The sequence below is a fragment of the Histomonas meleagridis genome (assembly GCF_020186115.1).
Source record: "Histomonas meleagridis strain 2922-C6/04-10x chromosome Unknown contig_51, whole genome shotgun sequence".
NCBI lineage: Eukaryota > Parabasalia > Tritrichomonadida > Dientamoebidae > Histomonas > Histomonas meleagridis.
The window spans coordinates 111561-138689 of record NW_027150894.1 but is presented as its reverse complement, the minus strand read 5'-3'; the positions used below and the strand labels follow the sequence as shown (position 1 = coordinate 138689).

The 27129-nt window shown below is 29.0% G+C and overlaps 7 protein-coding genes across 7 annotated transcripts; 4 read left to right on the top strand and 3 right to left on the bottom strand.

Annotated features, from left to right (window-relative positions):
* Positions 1-329: 329 nt before the first annotated feature.
* On the bottom strand, positions 330-5390 carry GO595_006969 (DUF4261 domain-containing protein; the record flags this gene model as incomplete). Its single annotated transcript, XM_067920380.1, has 2 exons — positions 330-1005; positions 1969-5390. 2 exons carry the CDS (start codon positions 5388-5390, stop codon positions 330-332), a joined length of 4098 nt encoding a protein of 1365 aa, XP_067772488.1.
* A 4874-nt stretch (positions 5391-10264) lies between these two features.
* GO595_006968 (DUF5057 domain-containing protein) lies at positions 10265-12397 on the top strand (the record flags this gene model as incomplete). Its single annotated transcript, XM_067920379.1, has 1 exon — positions 10265-12397. One exon carries the CDS (start codon positions 10265-10267, stop codon positions 12395-12397), a length of 2133 nt encoding a protein of 710 aa, XP_067772487.1.
* A 3915-nt stretch (positions 12398-16312) lies between these two features.
* GO595_006967 (protein phosphatase 2C) lies at positions 16313-18985 on the bottom strand (the record flags this gene model as incomplete). Its single annotated transcript, XM_067920378.1, has 1 exon — positions 16313-18985. One exon carries the CDS (start codon positions 18983-18985, stop codon positions 16313-16315), a length of 2673 nt encoding a protein of 890 aa, XP_067772486.1.
* Positions 18986-20180: 1195 nt separating this feature from the next.
* GO595_006966 (Ras-related protein Rab11A) lies at positions 20181-20765 on the top strand (the record flags this gene model as incomplete). Its single annotated transcript, XM_067920377.1, has 1 exon — positions 20181-20765. One exon carries the CDS (start codon positions 20181-20183, stop codon positions 20763-20765), a length of 585 nt encoding a protein of 194 aa, XP_067772485.1.
* A 1746-nt stretch (positions 20766-22511) lies between these two features.
* Positions 22512-24851, top strand: GO595_006965 (uncharacterized protein; the record flags this gene model as incomplete). Its single annotated transcript, XM_067920376.1, has 1 exon — positions 22512-24851. The coding sequence occupies one exon, from the start codon at positions 22512-22514 to the stop codon at positions 24849-24851; it is 2340 nt and encodes a 779-aa protein (XP_067772484.1).
* A 34-nt stretch (positions 24852-24885) lies between these two features.
* On the bottom strand, positions 24886-25185 carry GO595_006964 (MORN repeat-containing protein 5; the record flags this gene model as incomplete). Its single annotated transcript, XM_067920375.1, has 1 exon — positions 24886-25185. One exon carries the CDS (start codon positions 25183-25185, stop codon positions 24886-24888), a length of 300 nt encoding a protein of 99 aa, XP_067772483.1.
* A 385-nt stretch (positions 25186-25570) lies between these two features.
* On the top strand, positions 25571-26707 carry GO595_006963 (Myb-like DNA-binding domain containing protein; the record flags this gene model as incomplete). The annotated part of the gene is made up of 1 exon (XM_067920374.1): positions 25571-26707. The coding sequence occupies one exon, from the start codon at positions 25571-25573 to the stop codon at positions 26705-26707; it is 1137 nt and encodes a 378-aa protein (XP_067772482.1).
* Between the last annotated feature and the right edge of the window lie 422 nt (positions 26708-27129).

Here is a 27129-nt window from a genome sequence, read left to right as displayed (position 1 = left end):
TTTGATAACGAATTTTCACATTTTTAAATGTTATTTTGAATAGCATTACATACAGCGTATACAAATACTCTTTGATTGGGAACACCTTTTAAATTTATTTTCTCCAATTGTAGTAACAATTTACATTTTTGCAATCAGCCATATATTTTCTTATTAAAGTGTCTATTGGATAAACTTCTATACTTGATTTTGCAAATGATCTTAAGTTAAGTTTTTTGATGCCCATTAAAAATTTTGCTTTTTATGGAAGGGAAACATGTTGATGATGTCAAAATAAAATAAATTTATTAAGTTTTAAACCCTAAAATAATTTTTATTGTAAATCATTTTTATATACGATTGCCGGCTGCATATTCATTCATATTTACATCTATCACAGTTCTCATTGGAGGAACCAGCGCGTCCTCTCTTCTGCATTTCCATCGAATTTTAGGGTCGCGGTAAAACTTTCCGTTTTCATCTTGCGAAAATCCGGCGATTGTTTCGCCATCACTAATGGGATCGTTATTTTTATAAATATACAACGCACAACTAAATGCATTGCTCGCAATTTCTTGCGGACTCATTGGTAACCGAAAATGATATTGGACATCAGGAAGTGACAAAATGCGCATTCCGACAGTATCGATAACAAATTCTTCTTCCCCTACCCGCTGGATACGGACATTGATGGAAAAATAAAAGAATTTGTCGGATCGCGGGATATTTTGATCATTTAAAATATCACGAACACTTTGAGTTCGAAGAAGTTTACCTGAATTCATGAAGTAAAAAGCGACGCAAGATGGGAAGATTTCTAAAAGAGATTCAATTAGAGTCAACTCGAATTTGGCTCGATTTTGTGAAGGAAGGAATGAACCTAATAAATCATTTGCCAGAACATCATACTTACACTCAGTAAATACTTGTTCGTGGTCTTGGCATTCCCACATCTGTGCTCGCGTGAAGGGAACAATTATACTTGGGTTAAATTCAGATGTATTTGACAATAAAATTGATGGAGAACTTGTTTTATCTCCTAAAGTAAAGCTATATTCCAAGGTCATAAAACAATTTTGACTAATTTCTTGGATTTCTCCAAAATGTATTTTGAAAATATCCATACATTGTGTAGGGTCTGGTGGAATGCTTTCTTTCATCAGAAGTTGGACAAAAAAGGTATTTCCTTCACCAGAAAATATACCAGAAAATGGTTTTTTGGGTTCAGGTTTAGATGCATCTGTGTCCTTATTCAATTTTTATAACAAAGTCACTTTTTTGATTTGCCATTCAAATAAACGGTTGCTTTACACCAACAAAATTATTTCATTTAAAGGCATTAGAACCATTACCATCCAAAATATGTGGAGCTTAAGTACCAATGAAAAATTTGTTTGACCCATTTTACGAGATTTTTTTTTGGAAATTATTAAATCGTTTCAAAGCAGATGCATTTATAAAAGACACATAATTATCATGTACTTACGTTCCATTCATTGGTTATGTAAATGTTTCAAATATTTGCTTATAAATGGTGGAAATGAAGAAATTATTTCTCATTTCGTAATGCAGATGCGTACATCAATTTAATTTCATTGAAATGATATCTTTAAATATATATTTATGAAAACAAATAAGAAAAAATGAATAATTTAATAAAATTCGGGAATAAATGTATACGTTATATTACTGATATTTAAAAAATGTTTAAAGGTATATTTTAAAATATTTAAAAATAAGAAGCCAAAAGTTTATAGAGTTACACTTCCGCATGTCCACAATTTATTCTCGTCATCATAGATAATGAACATGAAGAAGCCAAAAGTTTATAGAGTTACACTTCCGCATGTCCACAATTTATTCTCGTCATCATAGATAATGAACATGAAGAAGTCAAAAGTTTATAGAGTTACTAACTTTTAATTATTTCATTGATAAAACAAAACAAATATTTATTTATATTTACTCTTCTTCCCAAACACCTTTGACCGCGCGAGCTCGAGTTCGTTCGCCACTTTCTCTTCGGGCTGCGGCCTTGCGGGCGCATTCACCTTCCTCAGCTGCGGCGTTCCGGACGCGAGTTTCCTCATCAGCTCGTCGAGCACTCCGCGCTGCGTGTCGCCTCCGCCCATTGTCGGATGTCCAATTGCGCCGCGCGCTTTCATTTTCTGTTCCATTTCGCGCGCTCGAATGTTGAAATCTTTTGCCCTCACTAAGTCTTCTGTTAACTTTACGAATAGTCCTATAAATTCCGACATTTTCATTGAATTCGAATCTTCGCCATATAATTTCGATACTTTGGAATACTTCATATTCACTTTCTTTAGCTTCTCACCAACAAATGAGATGCGATTAGTTCGTTGCCCTTCCATAAATTTTTGATATTGAGGGAAAAGAAGGCAGCCGTTTATTGCTTTCTTTTCTGCTTCAAACATAACTTTTTGAATGGATTGAATGGACTCTTTAACTTTTTGATAACTTTGGCGAATTGAATCCAAATCGATCGTCAGGCAGATTTTCAGCGGTTGCATTTCACTTGACATTTCATCAACGTTGATTTTGTCTGCTAAATAATTCAAAAGTGTGTATTGACGCCTTTGCGTTCGAACATCATTTAGCTTATTAAGGAAATCAATCTTAAAGCCATACGCACCTCCACGAGGTGTTCCACCATTAACGAAATTACCAATTCGTAATATAATTGTAAATAACTTACGAATTGAAGATGAATTCTTAATTAACTTAAGGCCTTCCATTAGTGTACCAAGTGGTGATTCGATTTCATACATTTGGGTTTCAAATACAGTTTTAAGATAAATAAACTCGATATGTTGCTCCATAAGAGGTATCTGCGATAACCCATCGAATAGTTGCTCTGGTTTATCAAGCTGTGAAGTTTCTCCTGAATAAGATTGCAACATTTGGATTTCTTCTGGTGTTGGTTTGTTCTTACGAAGTGCTGTTGCTTCATCTTCTGTGAAAGTTCCAGAAAGTGTTTTGATTTGTTTAACAATTTCTGGAATAGGTTTTTTGATTCTTGACAACATAATTGAAATGGTTTTGCTTCTATTTGGATCCAATAATTCAACAACTTTCGGCGCTGCAGCAACTTGTGTCGCTACTTTTGCAACAGGTTCTGTTTGAGCAAATAATTCGCAGATTTCATCTTCATTGATATCGACTTTACTATCATCAACATTAATCCAAACTGTTTCTTGTGATAAATCATCTGGAATTCTTGCCCAAAATATTGGCTTTAATTTCTTTGGTGGTGGAAGATTCTTTTTCTTAGGAACACTAGATTTAGGAGGAACTGGCGGAGGTGGTGGTGGTGGCGGAGGAGGAGGAGGAAGAGGAGCATTGTTTTCTTCTTTTTCTTTTATTTTTTCAACTTTCTTTGAGCATTTGGGTGAATTTCCCTCGCTTAAAGTCACTTTTAGCTGCGGTTGTGAAGCGGTTTTTCCCAAATTTCCCAATTGAATTCTGTCTTTTTCAATACCATCAGCGTTATTTCCTGTCAATTTGTTTCTCAAATTTTCGTTAATTTTTTTGAGATTTAATATTTCATGTTCTTGTTGTTCTATCTTTAGTTTTAGGTCCTGATACACTTCCGAGTCAATGTTTATGTTATTTTTTGATTTTCCTTTTAATTGCTTAATGATATCATCTTTTTTCTCAATTTCCTTTAATAACATTTCTAACTCAGAAGGAAGTGCCTTATCGATACCCAGTGCTTTCTTTAAGTTTTTGTAGTCCTTTTCTTTTTCGCTTAGTTTTGTTTTCGTATCTGCAAATTGTACAGTCAGCCGTTCTATCTCTGCATCCTTTTGTCTTAGCCTTTCCTTGAGCTCTTTTTCTTTTGTTGTTAATTGCATATCTTTGAAGAACGTTAACTCCGCTTTTTTCATAATTATATCTGTTTTTAGTCTTTTGATTTCTTTATCTTTTTCGGTGGCTTCGGAGTTACTTATTGGCTTAGGTACTAGGTTTGACGGATTACCTTGCAATAATGTGATATAAGGTTCGATTTTCTGATATTTAACTTTATATTCATCGAATTCTTTCTTTATGTTTTTTGCTTTTCTTTCTTCTTGATCTTTTTTCTCTTTCATGTACTGGTACATTGATTTTATAGATTCCATTTGCGTCATTGCATCTTTTAATTTGATCTCGAAGTCTTTGATTATGGATGAATAAATGTTTTCGTTGCCTTTAATTTCTTCTTTTTCATTCATGTTCGATTCAATTAATTCTAAAAATGAAATATTTGTAAGTTCTGACATTGGATAAAACATTGTGGTTTCCCCAATGTAATTCGAAGTTGGACTCTTTGGTGTTATGTTCAATGTAATTGGCTTTTTACATCGAGTCGCATAAAATGATGCATATGATAATGGCATTTCTTCTCCAGATTGAAATTTAACTCTTAGTATCGCCAAGAGATTATAAATGTATACAGAAAGATCACGAAATGCTTTAATGTTAAATTGTGTAATTTCGATAAGTGATATTAAGATACATAATATTAAAGGAGAAGGCTTGCTTAGGTGGCATATTTCACTAATGATAATTTTGGGGTCAAAAATATTAAGTTGTTTTTGTGGGAATATCGAATTAAGATATTTCATTTCTTCTTCAAGTGAAATTGTTACATCTAACGTAGGATGGATGGCTTTAAGGGTGCTAAAGAAATCAGATTTCTTAAACTTGAAAAGTAATTCATAATGAATTCTTGGATTATCTTTTGTGGAATACCAGAGACCGTTAAGGAAGGCAAGCATAACGTTCGCCAGATTGGAGGTTTTGTCAAGAAATTGAGAGAAAAGTGACCAGTCATCAACTTGGAGCTCTTGAACAATTATTTTCGAGGATTTGCGGTCATTCTCGCCACTATACAAGAAAGCTAAAAGAATTTGGAGTACAATTTCAATGGTTTTGGGTGATTGTGGTAGATAAGAATGAACAAGTGTTGGTAAGAATGAGATTTGTAGTGCCATTGCTTTACTTCCATCACTAATGTTACATATGTGTCTAACACATAGGAGAGCATTAGTAAGGATAACAGGATCATAATTGGATTTAAGTTTAATATCAACCATAATTTTAGATATTATATTCAGTAATTCTTTGTGCCCATCTTGCTCAATAAATCTCATGCACCATGAAATACGACCAGATTTGAGATTGACTTGAATGTTTTCAAGGATTTTGTTGGTGACTTCTGATCTTAACTTATTTAATAGATATTCTGGATCAGGAGTTTCAGCATCTGTTTTTTGTTGTGCCTTGATAAGATTCCACTTAAACTCAGCAGGCTTTTGAAGAAGTGGTTTTCGTTTTTCGATGTTCAAATCTTGATCATTCATTAATTGGATAAAAATCTCATCAATCTTTGCTGAATCTAAGGGCATTTTGTCAGGAATGGAACTGACCTTGAAAGGAATAAAAATGTCATTTTTCTTTCCTTTTTGTTTCTTTGTTTTATCTTTTCCCATTTTGATGTTTGAGAAAAGAAAATTTTTTTAACGTTCCAAACTAGCCGCTGACTAAAAGTAATCCATAGAAATTATTGTGAGCCAATCAAAAAATAAAAAATAAATTATAGAATATCATCAAAAAGTTAAAATTGTCAAAAATATTTTTCAGTGAAAAATTTGTGTTGTGAAGTGAAGTACAGTAATTTTATCAACCTTATAAAATCAATTTTTTTTTAAATAAAAACCATGTTGTGAAAAAATTCCTCATTTATAATCACTCATTATTTTTTGATAAGCATAAGAATGAATTTTTTTTTTATTTTTTGAATCCATTAATATGTTCTCTTTGGATAACAATGACGTCGTTTCGTCTTTGATAAAACACATAATAAAACAAATCAGATTAACGTGCAAAAAAGACGTTGAACCTTTTATCATTCGAAATATTATATGCATATTAAAAATTTTGATTTACTGAGATGTTATTCCGAATTAGAACACCCTGTATCTATTTCTCTTTCTCTTCAATCATTTTAACTTTTTCCATAATTCCTTTCTCAGATGCTATCATAAGTACAGTTTGAAATATTATAAATTATTTCCAAATATTATATTGGAATCCAAAATCATTAAAATTAACTTGAAATATAACAAATGAATATCTTCAGCATTAACATCAATTCCTTCTTGTTCAAGAAGTAATTTAACGATTTCTATATAACCATTTTCAGCTGCAATTATAAATGCTGTTTGAAATAATATAAAAAATTCATAAATATTGTATAGATATACCAAATTATTAAAATAAATATAAAATAAAACAAATAAATACCTTTATCATTAATGTTAATTCCTTTTTGCTCAAGAAGTAATTTAACTATTTCTAATTGACCTTTTTGAGATGCATACATAAGTGCACCTCGAAATAATTAAAATAATTCCAATTTATTACTTTGAAATCCAAAATTATTGTGATAAATTCCAATTAAATTAAATAAATATCTTTAGCATTAATATCAATTCCTTCTTGTTCAAGAAGTAATTTAACGATTTCTATATAACCATTTTCAGATGCTAATGTAAGTGCTGTTCGGAATAATGAAAATATTTTTTAAATATTATTTTTAAAAATAAAATTATTAAAATAAATTTTAAATAAAACAAATAAATATCTTTAGCATTAACATCAATTCCTTTCTCAAGAATATATTTAAATAATTCAATATTTCCTGATTTTGAAGAAGACACTAAAATATCATTTGGGATTTGATTATTTAGAAGAAACATTTTAACAAGATATACATTTCCAATTTTTGCTGTTCATTAATAATGGAAGCTTTAATTGCATATCCTTTCTCTTCTAAATACGAAAGAATTTTATAATTTTCGTAATCAACACATATACACATTAATCCATCAATAATACTTTCATTTAAATCTGCTTCTAATTTATTTTCATAAATATATTTAAAGATATCATTGCGATGGAATTTAATTGCAGTTTCACATGCTTGGTAAAATGATGCATGATTTTGTTCACATAAATGAATAATTTCTTCATTTCCACCTGCAACTGCATATTTACCTGTTTTTTCGATATTTGCACCATTCATAAGTAAATATCTAAAACATTTTACTGCAGAAAAAAATGCTGCATAATCAATTAATGTAACATTTTCATAGATAAATGAACACCTTTCATAAAGTGATGGATTAATTTTTTGATTAAAATCGAAGTTTTCTTGTGATGATATTTCTTGAAGTTTTTCGATTTCATAATTTCGAATTATTTTCGCAATTTCATTTGGATTAACTCCTTCTTTAACATATTTTTTGTGAAGTTACCAATCATTTGCTAAGAGTTCATCATAATTTTCAATAAAATTATTTTCTGCTTGATCAGTAAGACGATATTGTTCTTGAGACTTTTCCTATGATCGAAATAATGTGCGTATAATCATATGATTGATAACATCTTCATCAATTAAATAATTTGTTTCATTATTGCAATTTGTAATATATAATATGCAAAAATTTTAATGATATTGGGATAATTTTTGTCTATTTCTTCTTCCTTAATTCTAATCAAATCTAAAAAGTTTAAGTACGAATTGCTTCCACTCTTTTGAGCGAAAAATGCAGAATAAACAAAATTACATATTACAAAATTAAAAGAATATGGGAAATTTAAATCGAATAATTTTATTGTTTGTTGAGCTGATTCTTTGAAATTTTTTTCGGTCAAGTCAAATATAATTTGATTTAGCTCTGCTAATAACTCCATTTGTTGATTGCCTAAATGAGGTCAACTTCCGAAATATTTCGACAGCAACTAAGGAAATTGCAAACCTTATTAATATTCAAATATCTATGAAGGAATTCCATCATTTGCTAAATTTGAAAAATATTGGTTATCTTTAGAGACATTCACATATAAAAGGTTCGCACATTCCACAAAAGGATTAACGTCAATCGAAGTCACCGAAGTATGAATTGTTACAGATCCACTTATTTCAGCATATTTTAAGATATCCCAATTATTGAAAACACTTGATGGTATCGAAGTTACTTCATTAACAATTAAATTTATAGTTTCTGCTTTGTAATCTTGTGTGAAATCTACAGAATTAGAAATAATAAGAGTCCCGTTGTTAAATTCTTGATATGAACAAGCAAAAAAGAAAGCAAAAAGAATAAAAATTGATTTGCTAATAATTTTTTTTTGGGAAAAAAATTCTTTTTTCTTTTAGATAAGTTAATGATATTTTAAATATAGATCAGGATCGAAACATAAAAAAGTGTGTGTATTTTGTTTATTGGGATAATGTTCAAGATAAATAAATGATATTTTGATAAAATTTAAAATGAATTGTTTGAAAATCTGTTGTTTGGTAAGTATGAATAATAGCAAAGTAACAACTAAAAGCAATAAAAACAAATAAGATATGAAATAGATTCTGTTTGTTTGATAGATAGGATGGATAATTTACCATCGATTGCGAGTAAACAACAGAAATTTGAAATGTTCAAGCAAAGAAACAGTAAGTTACTTAAAAATGATTTTTTTGAAGTTATTAGATAATACTGAAATTAAAGATGAAAATATATTTATGAATGTATTTCCTGAAATATTTAAATATTTATTCTTTATATCAAATTATGATCAAAATTATCAAAATAATGATTTATATCAAAGACATGGTATTCAAAATCGAATATTTTTAGTTAAACGATTTGATAAGTGATTTTACTTTATTAGAATTTATTAATGATATATCTAATAATAATACGAATTTTGAATAATTCTTTTCATTATCATTGCGAACATCAAATTTTAATATTAGATTTAATAAACAAAAAGTTATTGAAGAACCTATTTTTGAAATTAATGGAATTACATCAAGTGAATAATTACAATCGATATTTATTTTAACAGTTCTATTACAAACACAAATGATGTAAAACTTTATTAAATATGTACTACGATAAATAATTTATTTAATAATGAAATTATATTCAATAAAACATCTTTTTCTAAATATAATAATATTTTAATTTCTACCATTAAACAACAACATTTATAAAATTTACATAATCAAGAATATATCCAAAAGATATATAAAGATTTATTACAAGAATTAGAAATTAATTATTCATTAAATATTCATATTAATAAAGAACAAGATAGGAAATTATTACAATAATTTGGTTTATATATTATATTGATTAATCAATAATTTTGTATTAATTTATTTTTTATCCTTTTTTCGGAAACAACATAATAAACTTAAAGTTCAAGTAGTATTATTTTCCGGATCAACAAGAAATTTTAAAATTTATTATATACATGGAGATATTTCATGAAAAACAAAAAACACTCTAACTTATAAAAAAAATTCTCGATGAAAATTATCAAACCTTTACCATATATATGGGAATATACTTACATAGCTATGAACATTTTTTTTACAGTGCCTGCCACGAAAATTAGAACATTGGAAGCAAAAAATTGTCCACTTTTTAACTAAAAAAAAGATTTGATCGTCTTTTTGGCTTTAAAGCTGTCCGTTGATGGCCGGCACTGTAAGATTTCCGATTTACGTATCGGAGAAAACTCATTTATTTGTAAATTTGAAACAGGCGACAATAAAATTGGCCCACACATCTCTTAGCAAATTTAAATTCATAATTTGCATACAATGTATGTAGAAAAAATTCATATACAAGGAATCGTAACATAAAAGTTGAAAATTGTTATTTCAATAACGATATGTGTAAAATATATAATATTGTGAGCTGTAAAATATTTTTTTAATTATAATTATAACTCAACAAAAATATTGAATCGAATTTATTCACAACATATATTAAAATGTCCAACACATATTCTATATATAAATATTATAATGATATCTAAATAATATCTTTAAAAGGAAAGATATTTTCATTTTGTCAAAAAATGTAAAAAATAAACGTACTTGTCGCCCGTTCTGTCAATTTACATAACAAAAATAATCAACAAATTTGTTATAATATATCAATATTGTCCATCAGAATTTTTTTGAGACTTGGAGTAATCAATTTACAGTATAGCCCATGTAGTCAAAAAAGTATTGACTGTCGGTATTTTAATTTTCTCCACCTATGTTTTATTCTTATAAATAGGTAAAGAAAAAAAGCCGTTATCAACGATAAGATAACTGCCGATTCAAACACTTTTGGACAACATTCAATTCAGAACCGTTGCTATGAAAATTCGATCGCTCATTCAAAAATGATTTGGTTTGAAGGTTGCTTCAATGGTTTTTATGACTCTCTTTTTCCTTGTTCATGCACTCTCAGAACCACTTACATTTACATCTAGGGCAACTTGTAATTCATCATATGCATATAACAGAGGAGGAACATATCTTTCTTGGACGAATCTGTCAGAGAGTAATGTGTATTACAAAGTTTTTCAAAGCAAAGGTAATCTCAATAATGAATGGACCAACTGGGGACAAATTAGCACTTATATAAAAGGGACTTTTATAAATGTTTTAAATGTTTACCCAAGTCAAATTGATGGTTACAATGGTCAAACAAATTTATATACAGGCGACTATAACACATCTTTAGTTAATTTCACATTTGGTAATGATTTTACACAGTATTCGTTGCCTTCATCAGCTGCCCTTAAGGCTATATTAGAAGGTGGCACTATGTCAACAAAAAACAGCACCACAATCTTCAATCCAAATGGAGTTGATCCAAGAACAGGCGAACAAGTAATTTATGTCACACCAATTTCAATAAATGATTTTGAATCTAATATTTCAGTAGAACCAAATTTCATATATGACTATGATGTGATTTTCTTTGGTTCAGCGAAGTATAGTTCTGGTTATAATATTCTTACAACAACAGCCACAAATGTTATTGCTGAATATATAAAAAAAGGGTATGGTGTATTTACTGGATATGATTCCATTGATGATAATTTTTATATCAAAAGTAATGCTCAAAGCCTGCTTGCAATTCGGGACCTTTTTGGAATTAAAGTATCAGGAGCTGATTCAACTGTTAATGGCGGAAAACCATCTTATGTGGGATATATTACGAACAATGCAAAAGTTATACAAGATGGATTACTTATGAACTACCCATATAAAATTGGTTCAAAAGGATCAACTATATATTTGAATTCTATATCTGCATCTGGTGCATCTACAGGAGATGTTTGGGCATTATTCGGTAATACAGAAAGAGACGAATTCGGACTTCTTCATGGTTATTACTTAACAACAAATAATAATACGGCAGTGATTCAATCAGGTTTAAGTAATTCAATGCCAATAGAAGGTCAAATTATTGCAAATACAATATTTTATTTAAAGCAAAGGACTTATGATAATTTTATTGAGGATCATTCAGCACAAGATTTTGAGCCACCAGTAGTTAATATTTCTTATAATGAAGAAGAATATACAGTTATGATCAAAGGAACTGATGTTGGATCATTGTATAAATATAAAGTTGAAGCATACTCAAGGAATAATGATGATTTAATCGCTTCAACGGCTGAGGTTGAAGTTGAAGTATCTTCAGGAATCAAAATGTATAAATATAAAATAACTCCAAATAATAGTTCTACCTCAAGTGAATTATTATCTCAAACAAAAAATAATTTTATCAAATTAACAAAAGAACAAATACAAAACGGAAACTATGTACACGTTGCGGCTGTAGATAATGCAGGAAACATTGGTGAAATTGCAAGTATCAAAATACCAATTCCAGAGCCAACCAAATCATTTACTAAATCCAATACTTTTTCTAAATCAAATTCATTTACTGAATCGAATGTTTTCACTAAGTCAAATTCATTTACTGAATCGAATACTTTTTCTAAATCAAATTCATTATTTACTGAATCGAATACTTTTTCTAAATCAAGTACAACAAATAAATCAAATACATTTAATCAATATGACAACAGTTTATCACATACTTTTGTTTCGATTCATTCTATTTCATTTACTCAAACAATAATTCTTTACTCATATATATCAAAGACTCAAATGAAATATTCCGGTCTCAGTTACGTTTATGTCGATTCTATATATTATAAATACACTGTTATAATTTATTCCAAATATTTTGTTTTTTATTCTAATTATTTCACACTTTTTGCACAAAATGATGGAGATAATAGCAAAACGAACATTGCTATTGCAATAAGTATTCCAATTGCAGTGATAATAATAATAATTTGTGGTATATTGATAATGTTTATTATTATACGTAGACATAAGCAAAATAAATCAAGTAAAGAAAATAGTGAAATTATTGTTCCTACAGCAGGAACATCAGAAAACTTTTCATTAAATGACAAACCAATGATTATTGAAGAAGATCCATTTGCTCAAGATTTTATGGAAGATAACCATATATTAATATGAAAATTAGATATTTTTTTTATCATATACGAACAAGGCTACAGCAGCTCTTAAATACATCCTTCACAAAAGTGTTTGGCTGTAACATCTACTCTTGATATACAAAGCAAAAAACTTTTGTTGACTGAAAATGTAGTGATGGAAGTTGTTGTAATTCTTCGCAAGACGTTTTTTGATTCGATATAAAATTGGGAATATGCCTCTATGTGTAATTTTAATAAATAGAAAAATTATTAAATATGTAAATGGTTGTGTATTTTCATGTGTGAAATGAAATTATAAACTTTCTATAGGAAATTGGTGAATGATCATTTTTTTTATTATAGAAAATTATAAACATTCATGTTTAAAGACCATATAATTTTTAAAGGGAATACTCTGATTGGGGCAGCAAAAAAAGTTATCAAATTTGCTCAGCACTTTTTCAAAAAGAAAACCATATTTTTAATGCCATCGCTATGTTAATTGTTTCAATTTATTCAAACTAAAACAAATTAAAGAAAGAAAACTTATTCCAATAATCGTTCTTCCTGATAATTCTGTAATGAATTATTTTAGTTTTTTTTTTTTTTAATATTTACCAAAGACTAGAGAATGTATAATTAAAATATCAAGTAGATGAGAATTTACCACCCAAACCGATTTTTTATTCGATCTAATTTAATATATCATATTTTTTCTAATAATAATTTTAGCAGATATGTTTTTTATTAGACTCGAATGGATATGATCTAGAATGGAAAATGAATATAATAAATGATAAAAATTTATTACATCTCCTGAAATTGAACAATTTTCATTTGGCCGCTATAAATTGTTCCCAATCCATTCACATAAAGATTTGGGCAAGATGGATGCGTTTTGGTTGAATAATGAAATATTTTTTAATGAAAAACTTCAAGTATATGAGATAAATGATGAGCTGCCTTTGGGATGGCAGAAAGATAATAAAGTTTTAATGAATAATGAAAATTTAAGTATTCCAAATAAAATTAAATATGTGAATGGATTACATCATGAAGTTCATTCTATGTTTTTATTTATGATAATTTTATATAAAAATTCATATCACATGACCATTAAAATTTTTTTCAGTGTTATTTAATAGCAGTGGAATGAGCACATCAAAGATAAATTCCTTGCCAGACTTAATTGCACTTACAGAAATAATTTATAACATAAATACAAACAATCTTGATACATCTGTTTCTTCATTACGCGAATTTTATGATAATTCACGAACGTATTCATTCAACTTGATCATCTGCCGTTTCATTTACACTTTGTTTGTAACAAGACTGAAAAATATAGATATAATTATTGAGTTTTTGAATTTAATTGAACAAGATGAAAATAAAAATCAAGTTTCAATAATTGACATCTTTTCTCAATTCCTTCTGAAAAATAACTCACAAGAATCTAATTATCTTATCGGAAATTTGATAGAAAAAGGTTTAATTAACTCATCGATTACTAAAAATATGAAAAATTTATTTTTTTCACATTTTAAAGCAAATTTCGTTTTAAACTATCGCTATCAATTTTCTGAATATTTCTCCAAAAACCTTGAAAAACTTAAAGCGAATAATTGGGAACTTCATCAGAAATATGTTAAAGAAGGAATAAATCAGAATGAAATTGCGAAAATAATTCGGAATGATGAAATAGAAAAACTTCAAGAAATATCATCAGAAACAAACTTTGATTTTAATCAAACAATAATACCATCACTTTATGAAAGATATTCATTTATTAATCATAAAAAATGTTACATTAATTGATTATGCAGCATTTTTTTCTTCAATTAAATGTTTTAAATATTTACTTATGAATGGAGCAAAATTAGATAAAACAGGTAAATATGCAGTTGCAGGTGGAAATGAAGAAATAATTCATTTATGTGAACAAAATCATTCAACATTTAAAGATGCATATGAAGCAGCAATAGAATTTCATCGAAATGATATCTTTAAATATTTTTATGATAATAAGTTAAAAGAAATTAAGAATTTAGAAGAATTAGGAACAAAATGTGTTTTACATGATAATTATGAACTTTTATCATTTTTACTTAAAGAAGAATTGAAAATAAATGAAAATATTCTCATTGCTTCAATCATAACAGGGAATTTATATATTACTCAATATTTTCTCGAAAGTAATCATATTCCTATTGATTTTTTGAAAATTTCGGGTTTTTCTGGAAATGTGGAACTTTATAACTATTTAATTAACAATAGATACATTGATTTTAGCAAGATTGTTTGCTTATTTCATTAGATTTTTATTAAAATATTTTATTGTTTCATAAAAATTTTTAAATTTTTTTTTAAATATTTTTAGCACTAACAAATGCTTCAAAAAGTGGTTATACAGAAATAGTTAAATTACTTCTTAAAAAAGAAGGAATTGATATTAATGCTAAAAATGAAATTTATTTTAATAATTTAATATTTCAAAATAATATTTGGAAATTATTTAAATTATATGATACGGCACTTATGTTAGCATCTAAAAATGATCGTACAGAAATAGTTAAATTACTTATTGAACAAAAAGGAATTGATATTAATGCTAAAGATATTTATTTGTTTTATTTAAAATTTATTTTAATAATTTCTTATTTCAAAATAATATTTGGAAATTATTTATATTATTTGGAACAGCACTTATGTATGCATCTCAAAATGGTTATACAGAAATAGTTAAATTACTTCTTGAACAAGAGAATATTGATATTAATGCTAAAAGTATTTATTTGTTTTATTTGAAATTTATTTTAATAATTTTATGATATTTCAAAATAATATTTGGAAATTATTTAAAATATTTAATACAGCATTTATATGGGCATCTGAAAGAGGTCATAAAGGAATAGTTAAATTACTTCTTGAACAAGAAGGAATTGATATTAATGCAAAAAATATTTATTTGTTTTATTTAAAATTTATTTTAATAATTTTCTATTTCAAAATATTATTTGGAAATTATTTAAATTATTTCTGACAGCACTTATTAGAGCATCTTGGAATGGTCACACTGAAATAGTTAAATTGCTTCTTGAACAAGAGAATATTGATATCGATGCTAAAAATATTTTTTTGTTTTATTTAAAATATTTTGAAAAAATATGAAATTTCATATAACATTTGGAATTACTTATAAACATATAAAACAGCGCTTATGATAGCATCAGAAAAGAAAAATGCAGAAATTATTCGATTATTTGCAGACAAAATTCAACATCATAAATGTGACGACATAATAAAATTAAAAGATTCTCAAGGATAAAAGAGGAAATATATAAATATTGAAATAAACATTTCCTAAATTCAGTTTGTCTTCACACTTTATTATTAACGCATGAACAAATTGTTGAAAAACAAACAATATAAATGATAATGTTTAACAATAAAATGAACTAAAAAATGTATCAAATAAATATTTGATATCACCAAGGTTGAAATCCTCTAAAACGCATGAACGTTTGGAATTCTGGTGTGTAAATTTTTTGTTTTTGTGTTTTTGGCTTTTCAATTGATTTTCTTTCCTTTTTAATTATTCTAGATTTCTCTAAATTATTTTGATCAATATTCTCTTTTCCATTTCCGTACTCTTCTCTGATTGCTTTAGTTAGTCTTGTTGGTAGAGTTGATCTTTTTCGGTAATATCTAATATTTTCCAAATAATATGCTTCTGGTGTCTCGAACCAATTATCATCCACTGGAGATTCTTTACCTTTCTCAAAGTTTACCCAATGAGGAGCAGAAAATTCCCAATCGAAATCAATTTCGTTTTCCATGAAAAAAGAAAAAAAAAATGCATTTTAACGTACAATATTCAATTTATTGTAGGGGTGAAATTTAAATTGAATGTATTGAAATTTGATGTTTGTACATCAATAGTTGATGAGATTATTTATCTTCTTCTTCTTCTATTTCCTGCAGCAGGAAGTGATGGGAAGCTCATTTCTTCTCCATCTTCTTTCTCATCATCTACATGCGGAGGTAATATTTCAACCTCATTTCGATAAAAAAATCCAGACTCATTTTCAGATGGATTAAACTTAACGATCAATGAAGTAATATTATCTTTGCTTTGTAATGAAAAAGCGTAATTCTTCAAAGTATTTGCGGCATCTGTTGCAGATTTCGCTTCACGGACAATATTAGCAGCATATTCATCTTCTATTACATCCCAAATTCCATCACAAGCAATGATTAAAGCGACGTCATCATCTTCAATTTCGAAAGATTTAATTTCGGGCTTAACGAACATTCCAGAATCTGAAATCCAGAAATCACCTAGTGATCTTGATACGGCCAACTTACGATTAATTCTACCTTCACTATTCACAGTCAAACCTTTATCTTGTAATCTTCTTAATTCATCTCTTTGTAATGGTTTATTATCCTTTGTAATTCTTTCATAACCATTCTTCTTAATTCTAATTACTCTTGAATCTCCAATACCTATAACATAACACGTATTATTATGAATATAAGCACTTGCTAAAGTAGTTCCATCATTAACCTTTAACAATCCCAAAACATTATTAACATTTTCGATTGCCAATTTAAGGTCTTCAACGATATTATTTGAATTTGAAATTTTCGATAACTCATAAACTAAACAATTGGAAGCTATCGTTGAAGATGAATTACCAGAATGTCCATCGAGCATTGCGAAGATATAATTATTATCATCCAATTGTTTAATAGTAATTGAATCTTCCATGTTCGGCCTTGTTCCCATCGTTGAAGAATATCCAACACTAAACTTATTCCCATATGAAAAATGTGTATCATCCATTATATTAAATGTTAATGGAGGAATTCGTTCTTTATTATTATTACCCAAATATTCCAACTTTTGTAATTCATCTAATGTCATAATTTGTGGTAATAATTTAATTAATGAATTTTGTATCGGATTCTTATTTAATGATAAGAACTTACAATTTGTAATTCCTTCGATGTTAATGTCATTTAATTCATTACAATCAAGTGATAAACAATTTAATTGACTTAACTCTAAGTTCGGTAATGACTTGATTTTATTATATGATAAATCTAAATAATTTAATGCTTCTGGAAACTCAAAGTCATTAGGAATACTTTCAATTGCATTATGCGAAAGTGATAATGTCTTTAACTTGGGCACTTTACTTAATACTTTCGGTATTTCGATAAAATGATTATTCGATAAGTCAAGTGCCTTCATAAAGAATAATGAAGTGATGCCCGATGGTAATGAATTCAATTTGTTGCCACTCATAACTAACGTTTGTAACTTAGAAAATGAAAATATTTGTTTCGGTATACTTTCAAATTCATTACATGTGCCAATGAACTTAAACGTTTTCCTGCAGTTTTGCATTGATTGTGGTAATTCCTTCAATTTATTAAACGATATATTAATATCGGATAACATTAAACAATTCTGGAAGCAGTCAGGAATTGAAGAGATTTCATTAAAGGAAATGTTTAACGTTCGTAATTGGGGCAGTTCAAATTCGGGTAATTCTTTGATTTTATTATTAGAAATATTTAATTCTTCTAATACTTTGCCATTAAGTAATGATTTTGGTAACGTTTTCAGTTGGTTATTATTTATATATAATTTCACTAGTTTATGCCCTTCTGGAATACAGTCCTTAACGTTCTCTATATCGTTGTACGATACATTTAACATAGTTAACGTTCCCATCGAACATAAGAACTTCTTCGATAATTTGGTAATATGGTTATGTGATAAGTCAAATGTCTTAAGACTTGTTGGAAGTTCGATCTTTAATTCCCCTGATATTTCATTACGTGATATGAATATTGACCGAAGATCAGTAATGTCAAATAATGACATAGGAAATTCTTTAAGTGAATTACCCGATAAGTTGATAGAGTGTGTACATAACTTCGACTTTACGTCAAATTGTTCAAATAGATTATATGACAAATTAATTGATTTGAATTGTTGTGGAAAATCAATTTCTGGAAATGTACTTATTCTATTACCAAAAAGACCAATCTCTTCAAGCAATGGATACTGTGAAAGAACTTGTGGAAATTCGGTGAAATTATTTCCATCGAGCATAATATTTGTCAATGACTGTGCAAGTTGTGGTACTTGCGAAGGGAGCTCACTAAGGTCACATGAAATTGCTTTGAGGTATTTGAGGTTTGGTAAGTTTTGGGCGAAGAGCGATGAAATATTGAAATTTGGATTATACGATACATCAATTGACACAAGTGTTTCTGGAAGCTTGACATCGATCTTTTGGATTTTGTTCCCTGTTAAGTTTAAGTAGCGCAAGTTGGTGAAGGAGAGGAAAAATGAGTCTGGGAATTGCGTTAATTGGTTGTCAATGAAGTCAATAGTTTGGATGTTGCTATAGAAGTTAAGGCCCTTTGGTATTTTCGTGAGACGGCAACGATTTATCCGTGAAACGGTGACATGCGATTTCAATTCTTCATTAGGTGGTATATCCGGAACGCGCATTGCCGATATATCGAAACCGGTGAGTTTCGTGTTCGAGAAGTATGCAGGGTCTAAGGGTGGAAGGTAAGCTTCGCTTTGGTGTTGAACCGACATTTTGGAAAAACGTTTATTTTTGTGAGTGATTCAATGTTCACAAAAAGCTCTGACGATATGGTGCCAAAAGTTAACTTAAGCATTAAAACTCGAATGTGTACTTAATAAAAACGAAAGTAATTTGGTTTTTAAGAAGGATATCGGACGTAAATTCTATAATTAGTTGTTGGAAAATAAACACTCGGCGCTGGTAACAAAAAAATGGTTTCGTTTTTGGCGAAAATTCAGTTGGAAATTGACTGAACATTGCCAAATAAATCATTCAAACGAAATTCGGCGCCAAAAACAAGAAGCGGTTATATAAATTTTGCACGCGCATTCAAATCAGAGTCAGGTGACTGTGACATTTCGCAAAATGAGAGAAGCTTCGAGCCTTTGGAGTGGTACTACTTTCTATCGGAACAATTTCGAATTTTGTTCAGGAAGTTGAAGATGTTGTTTCATATTTAGTTCATAACAAAGTTCAAAAGAAGAAGTACTGTGGTTGCTTAAAAAGGAGAGGAGATATATCATCTTTCGATTTGATGTCTTTTTTTTTTTTGAATTAATTTATTCAAAATTTTTTTTGCTTAAAATGAAAATAGTGTCTTCAATAAGAACTCCTAAGCATTTTTTGTCTTGTGTATATGTTTATTTCCAAATTATTCTTTTGCAATTCATCTTCAAAAAGGAATTTGTGTGCTTTTTAATCGTTTCAAAAAAAAGTCAACTTCACGCAAGTTTACAACAAAAGTGGCTGCACAATGCTCAGCCAAATTTAGGGATCCATTCATCATTATTAAACAAGCTTTCACCGATGTCTTACAAACAATGACTTGTATGAAAAATATGTTGTTATCCATTAAACAAGCTTTGAATCTTGAAATAAAGAATTCACAAATTTCCAATATGTAAGCTTCTTGTAAATTTGAATTATGACCAACAAACACTCATATTGAGGGTTCCATTTCTACTTAAAACTTATGTTTTATACCCATCTTTGGATGAGATTCATCCCAAAATTTCCGCCCGCAATCAATTGAATACGGTTTTTTTGAATACTTATCGAACACCATAATTATAACTTTTTGAAAAAAGATTCAATGTAATCTGATCGTTTTTGTTTTTACACACGAAATTTTCACATTCCAATTATCGGGCGGTGAACTTTTTGAATGGCCAGTTTGGGGAAAAATTTTCACATCACCTCAATAAAATGGAATCAAAATATGATATCAAAGTTATACTCTCAGGTGAATTTACCACTGGCAGAACATGCTTTATATTCCGCTTGATCGATAGTGTTTTTCCAGATCAAGGACCATATTTCTTGCCAAATGGTCAAGCCACAAAAACATATGAGATTGAAGGAAAGACGTTAACTTTCCAGATCTATGATGTTATGGGTTCAGCAGATTTTCGCGAACAACCACCAAGTTATTATCAAGATGCAATGGGTGCAATTATTCTCTATGACATTACGAATGAAGATACATTCCAAAAGGTTCCCTTTTTTATTCAAGAAGTTCGTCGCTATGCAGACAGTAAAGCTGTCATCATGCTAATTGGATCAAAATGCGATCTTGAAAACGATAGGAAAATTTCAACTAGCGAAGGCGCTGAACTCAGCAAGCGCGAGGGACTCATCTTCTATGAGGCATCACCGATCAATGGCACTAATGTTCACGAAGCGTTTGCAGCTATGGCAACTAAAATTCTTCATGTTCTTGAGGGAAAAGAAGAACCAAAGCAAACTAATAACAAAAATGGAAAAGATAAGTCAATTTGCAATTTGAGTTGATATATATCATTTATAAATAATGATATTAATTTTGAAATAAAAAATATTTTATGAGATGTAAGAAACGTATAATTATGTCTATGTATGTATACATAAACGAAGTTTGGGTTAATTTCCAAATATAATTGTTGTGTAATTTAATAAATAATTTTCGAAAATTTTTTTGTGTTAAACAATATTATTTGTTAAAACAAAGTAAGATATTTCAATTTTTTTTAATAAAATTAAGAAAAGGATACTTTAATTGTATTCTATTGGAAATAAAAATGAAGCAAAGGTTGATAAAAAATTTCGAAATGAATATGGAAAACTTATTTCCAGCAAACAAATTGTTTTTCTGCAGTTAATCAGAATGAAATATCTTCACAGAATAAGATGAAATATGTTCATATGTTACATTCATTGATTATGTAGCATTTTTTTCTTCGGTTAAATGTTTTAAATATTTACTCGTGATAATGTAAATGTATATACATTAATAATGCATACAATACAGTTAAAAATGCTGTTGAAAATGGAAACGAAAAAATCATTCATCGTTTAAAGGTGCTGATAAAACAGCGTTTAATTTTATCGCAATGATATCTTTAAACATGATGATAAATTCGAAAAATTTTTGTTATAGAAAAATCAGGAAAGAAATGTGTTTTATGTCATAATTATGAGTTTTTATGTTTTTTGATAGAAAACGGAATTAATTAAAAATATATAAAAGCAAAAAATATTTATTTGTGTTTTTTAACTTAAAATTTTAAGGCTGTATGGAACTTAGTTTACTTATTTGAACAGAAAGAAAATGATATTAATGATAAAAATTTTTATTTGTTTTATTTAAAATTTTGACAATTAGAAATAATTTTAAAAATTAAACAAAAAGATGACAAAGTAATACTTTAATGATACTTTTGATGAAAAATTTATATTTTTAAATTAACGGTCATTTTATCTGGATATAAAAAGTGACGCATTGAAGATCCAATGGTTGAAAAGTTTCTTGGAGAATATAAAAGTTTAAAGTCACGATGGAATCATGTAATAGATGATGCTTCAAAAGGAGTGATGCAAAAAGCATTGAATCAAATAATTTGGATTCAACATGTTCAGTCATTTGAAATTTCGGATTGGGGTGAATTATGCGACTTTAATGGTTTGCAAGATAATATCCTTCACGAAGGTCAAAAAAAGTATAAAGAACTTATTAATGAACTTCCACAAATTATTGATTCTTTGGAAACTGTTCTGAATTTATTAAAAGAAAGTATAGATTCTCTAGATAACTCAACTCCTTTACTCTCTGCTTCAGAAAGTAAAATGAAGGATTTTATTAGTCAACTTTTAGATGCATATAATACAGAATTTAAATTAAGAAAAAAAATTGTCGAATACCTACAATCATGCGACATACTATACATTCCATATGATGTAATTGTTACATTAAGTTCGATGTGGTCTGGCAAATTATATACAAGCGATCGAATGATAGGACATGTTGAAAAAATGTTCGATTTCGAAGTTAGTGCGCTCAAGGCACTAATTATTTCGAAACAAAAATAGTTTATAATTTCATCTGAACATATCTAATAAATTGTTAGCATATTTATTAATTTTTTGTTTCTTTTCTATACTTTAAAAACAATTAATCTGGTAAAATAAAATCATCTTTTAAGCAAATTCATAAAAAGGAAATTTTGAATTTTATTATTTTTCAAATCACATTTCATTTAAAAAATGAAAAACAACAAAACAATGAATTTTTATCATAAACAATGCCGTGAGCTCAAAGCAGTATTATCTTTCCAAAAAAAAGAAATCAAAAATGCACGCGAACATCTTCTTGAGAAAATGAAAGTAACTCAAGAGCAGCGATCTCTTGCTACACTTCGCTCTGGCTTTTGTCTCCGTGCTAATACTCAAAACATCAAAGACATTATTCAACTTCCTTTTGTTAAATCGGAAGGATTTTGTGTCAAATCCGGTGCTTCTGAAGTTTGTGATTTTGGACCTGATGTTGATAATTTTTTAAAGTCCATATACAAGAACTTTTCTTCTCTTCCTCAACTTCTTTCACAAGCGCAAGATTCATTATTTTTACAAAACTATCCTTTTTTACCATCTAATGTCAAACCACGAGAATTTTTAGCTAGCTCTACATTACCTGCATTATTTGGTCATTGTTGGACGACAGAACTTCGTAGAGCTTACATTCATTTTTTGATGGAAGTTTCCAAATCTTCCACATCCACGTTCTCAAACATCCGCGAGCATTGGTTATTTGACTGTTTTAAGAACTTTATCTTTTCCTCCGACATACAGCAATTTTTAAAGGTTTCAATTGGCGATACAATTCTTCGTGTTGTTCGCGAAAACACAAGTAATCTCACTAAACTTAATAGTTATGTCAAGGAGATGGTTTCCAACATGTTATTAAACTCGAACATATTTCCAAAAGATGTCAAATTATTAATCCGTAGTTTTGCCGACTTAGCGAACGGCTCAAATCAACGTCTTAATCGCGTTGAGATGTTATTCATCGACTGCATATTAGCGCCTGCGATCTCATTGCCGAAAGCATATTGTATATTACCGCCGAGTTATCAACTCGACATGAGTCCGACAGGACCAGCGCGAACATTACAACAACTTGCGCAACATTTTCGTCTCATACTACATCCAGCGCAAGCGAAACTCCGTAACATGAGTGAGAATGATATCGAAGCTTTAAAAGCAATTTCATTTGATAAATTACTTGATGAATTATTTGGGCCGATTAATAAAGACGAATCAAATGAATTAAATGAGCCCGATACCAATGAAATGCTAAAGTTATTATCATCGAACTCATTAAATATGATATTCACAATGAGTGATATCTGTTTACTTGCGAGTTTAGTTGTTGCGCCCGAATTATCGATACATCAAATTCGGGTTCCAATGAATCGCGAGTTTAATTATGAGTTCTTTAGGTTCAAAGTTGATGACTTAAGTATATTTAATATAAATGTTAATAATAAAAATGAAAATGATAATCGTAAAGATAATAGTAACGTTTCTTCTGCCGCAAATACATTGTTCAGGTTACTCAGCCATATAATCCCAAACAATAACGCGCCGGATGAGTTCTTGCAATTCATGAAATATTACGAGAAGCAAACAAGATTGAAGCATGACTTTAAGACTTACACTTATTTAAATCATCTTTTCTCGAAACTATCATTGCTTAAAGATAAGGAGCAATATATGTTATTGGATTCTTTCGAAGAAGAAATTGATAACATTCGAATTATAATTAATGAAAACGATTATCTTTTGACTCAAATCGAACGTGTTTGTCATGAACTTGATAATCAAATTAAATCATACAAACAAAAGGCAGATCAGTCTTATTCTGTTTTATATTCAGCTTTATTAAACTTGTTCTTGCAATCAGATCCTTCAATTACTCAAACAATTAAAGCAAAACGTAAACATATAATGTCAGATAAAACCGTTTTCATCAACTTTTTCCAAGAGTCCATTCAAAAAATTCAAAACTTTATTCAGCCGATAGCGAAAATGACAATTTCTGGTGTTATCATACATTTTCATACTTGGGTGATGCAAATGATTCCATTAAAAGATTTCATCGAAGAACATCCTCAATTTGTTCCATTCGATAATAATTTGGCAGTTGTAAACCATGAATTGACAAAGTCTGTTTGCATTGATCCATCGGCCGATAAGTTAAAACGGTTTTTTTCAAATCCGTCACTTTTCGAGTTTGCTGAGGCTGAATTAAGAGATGCTGAATTCGTCGAATTACCAATGGAAGCATTAAAATATATTTCTTCTATGATGGATATCCTTAGGTGTATGTTTAATCTTGAATTTAATGCGATACCTCAAGCAGATGAAATGACACCATTAATTAGTTTTACTTTGCTATCAAGTAAATTAACAAATATGTACTCGTTCTCTAAGTATTTGGAACATTTCTTAATGGGGTTGCCACAAGGTGATACACAAATTGTAAGTGAAACAGAAAATGTCGCATTGACACATTTTATTAATCACGTTGAATCTTTAAAGAAAATTGTGGCGGAAGCATGAATAAAAATTTATTGAATTGTGTGAAAATTTAATATTATGTAGCTTCTTGTTGAGTTGGTGTAATATAACTTTCTCCTGCTGGGTGAAGACCATTTGTTATTTCAGGGTAGAAACGGCGATCTTCGCTAGAACAATACTTCCAATCTTTATCAGAATATTCAAGACCATCTTCAAAAAACATTTGGCCATCTATAACTTTCCCGTGATCCCATTGAGCTTTGTAACAGCCTCTTCCAGGATAATAAAGAACGCCTTGTCCATGAAATTGACCATCTAAAAATTCGCCAACATAACGTGTACCATTGGAAAAAGTAAATTCTCCTTTCCCATTCATTGTTCCAATTTGATTTCTTTCACCCTCATATTTGCATTGTATAAATTCCTCCATTTACATTTAACGTATATAAAACCGTTTGTTTTCATTGGTTTATCGAATGTTTACTATTCCTGATTAATATACAAATATTTCTTTAACTTAATCATAATATATATTAAAACTGTTTAAATATGATTAAGAAGTTTTATTATAATTTGTTTGATTTATTGTGTTTAATATATGATTTATATGATGAAGATACTTATATTTGTAAAAGTTGGTGAACAAAAAACTTTTTACAACAAATTTTCAATTGGTCAGGATCAACTTTTTCTGTGTTAATATTCGTGCCGCCTTTTTTTGTTACATAATAAAAATTGCCAGAATAAATTTTCACTCACACATGAATTTTTCCCAGCCAATTCCACAGCCAATCTTTTTAAATTCAAACGAAAATACAAACCGCAATTTACCTGTCGATCAAAATAATTCACCATGGTTAATACCGAATAAACCATCTACCCCACTTCAACATCCAATTGTAAGACGTATTCATCCCATGAGACCTGTTTCTACTTTTGTTCACACTCCAGGTACTCAAAAAATGAAACCTGTTGCAGCACCTTTTCCAACATTACCATCCAATAAAGAAATTCAAGAACAAAAAGCTAATGTTGAGCAAGAAATTAAATTTGCTCAAGCAGAGTTATTGTCGCTTCAACACCAACGCGATTTTTATGATAATTCATCCAAAAGATTAATACCCACAACAACAATTAATGGTATTCGTGAGTATCACAATTTAATTCTTTGTGACTCTGTTATTGATGGTGTTATTTCCGAAAACAAAGAAAAAAAAATCGAATCAGAAAAATTGACCTTAATAAATACACAAGATACCTCGAAGTATTCGCAAATTATGGATATTCCAACTTACAGACAAAAGACGCGAGAGTATTATGATCTCGTTACCCCACTTTTTTTTGTCCAAATGCTCAATAAGGAGATTATCGAAGAAAAAAAGCAATCATTAGCACAAATTTACGTTGAGATTCAGAAGAATTGGCTCCGTGGCTCCAAAGCTATTGACGAATATTCCACTCGTGTTGATGATTGCCATGAAAATTGGCCACCCGAATTTCCAAAAGGTCGAACTAAATCGAACAATTTAGAAGAAGTTATGAAGTATACAGCCCCTGACCAACCACAATTTATGACCATGGTTCGAAAACGAACGAATTGTTTTTACAATACAAATGGATTTGTCGAAGATCCAGAAGCTGCACATAATGAGTTTAAGAATCGAATTTCATGGAGCGAAGAAGAGAAAGAAAAGTTTGTTACGAAGTATATGCAACATCCAAAGAAGTTTCACATCATTGCGAAACATTTGCCTCTTAAATGCGTGAAAGATGTTATAGAATTTTATTACGTGAGTAGATACACTCTGAGCTTGAAGGAGAAAGAAGGTGTGTACCGAAAGAGAGGCGGAAGAAGGAAAATTGTTTCTGAAGGGACAACAAGAACAAACAGATACTAAAATGTAACATCCATTGAAATAAATTGGTTAAAACACTTTTTCTGTGCAGGCAAAAACGATTATATCTCAAAGCAAATTTTTGTATGATTTTATGGCCGTTCTGGATCTGGATTTGAATGAAAAATCGTTTTTTCTGACAATTTATCAATTTACAACAGATGCTGAAGGCTTTCTTCAAGCATTTCAAAATAAAATTCACATGTTTTTTGTGTGCTCTACATATGATATTTATCCCTAATAGAAAATTAACAACCACAGAAGATTATATTAACAACAAAAATCAAATTTTCGAATTTAACATTTTCTCAAAAAAATTTGAAAATGATTTTGGATTTTTGAGCGCTCTTATAGTTGTTACATATATTCTGAGCGTATCAATTCTTTTTAATACAACATTTGTTTTTATATTGAAATTGATTCCA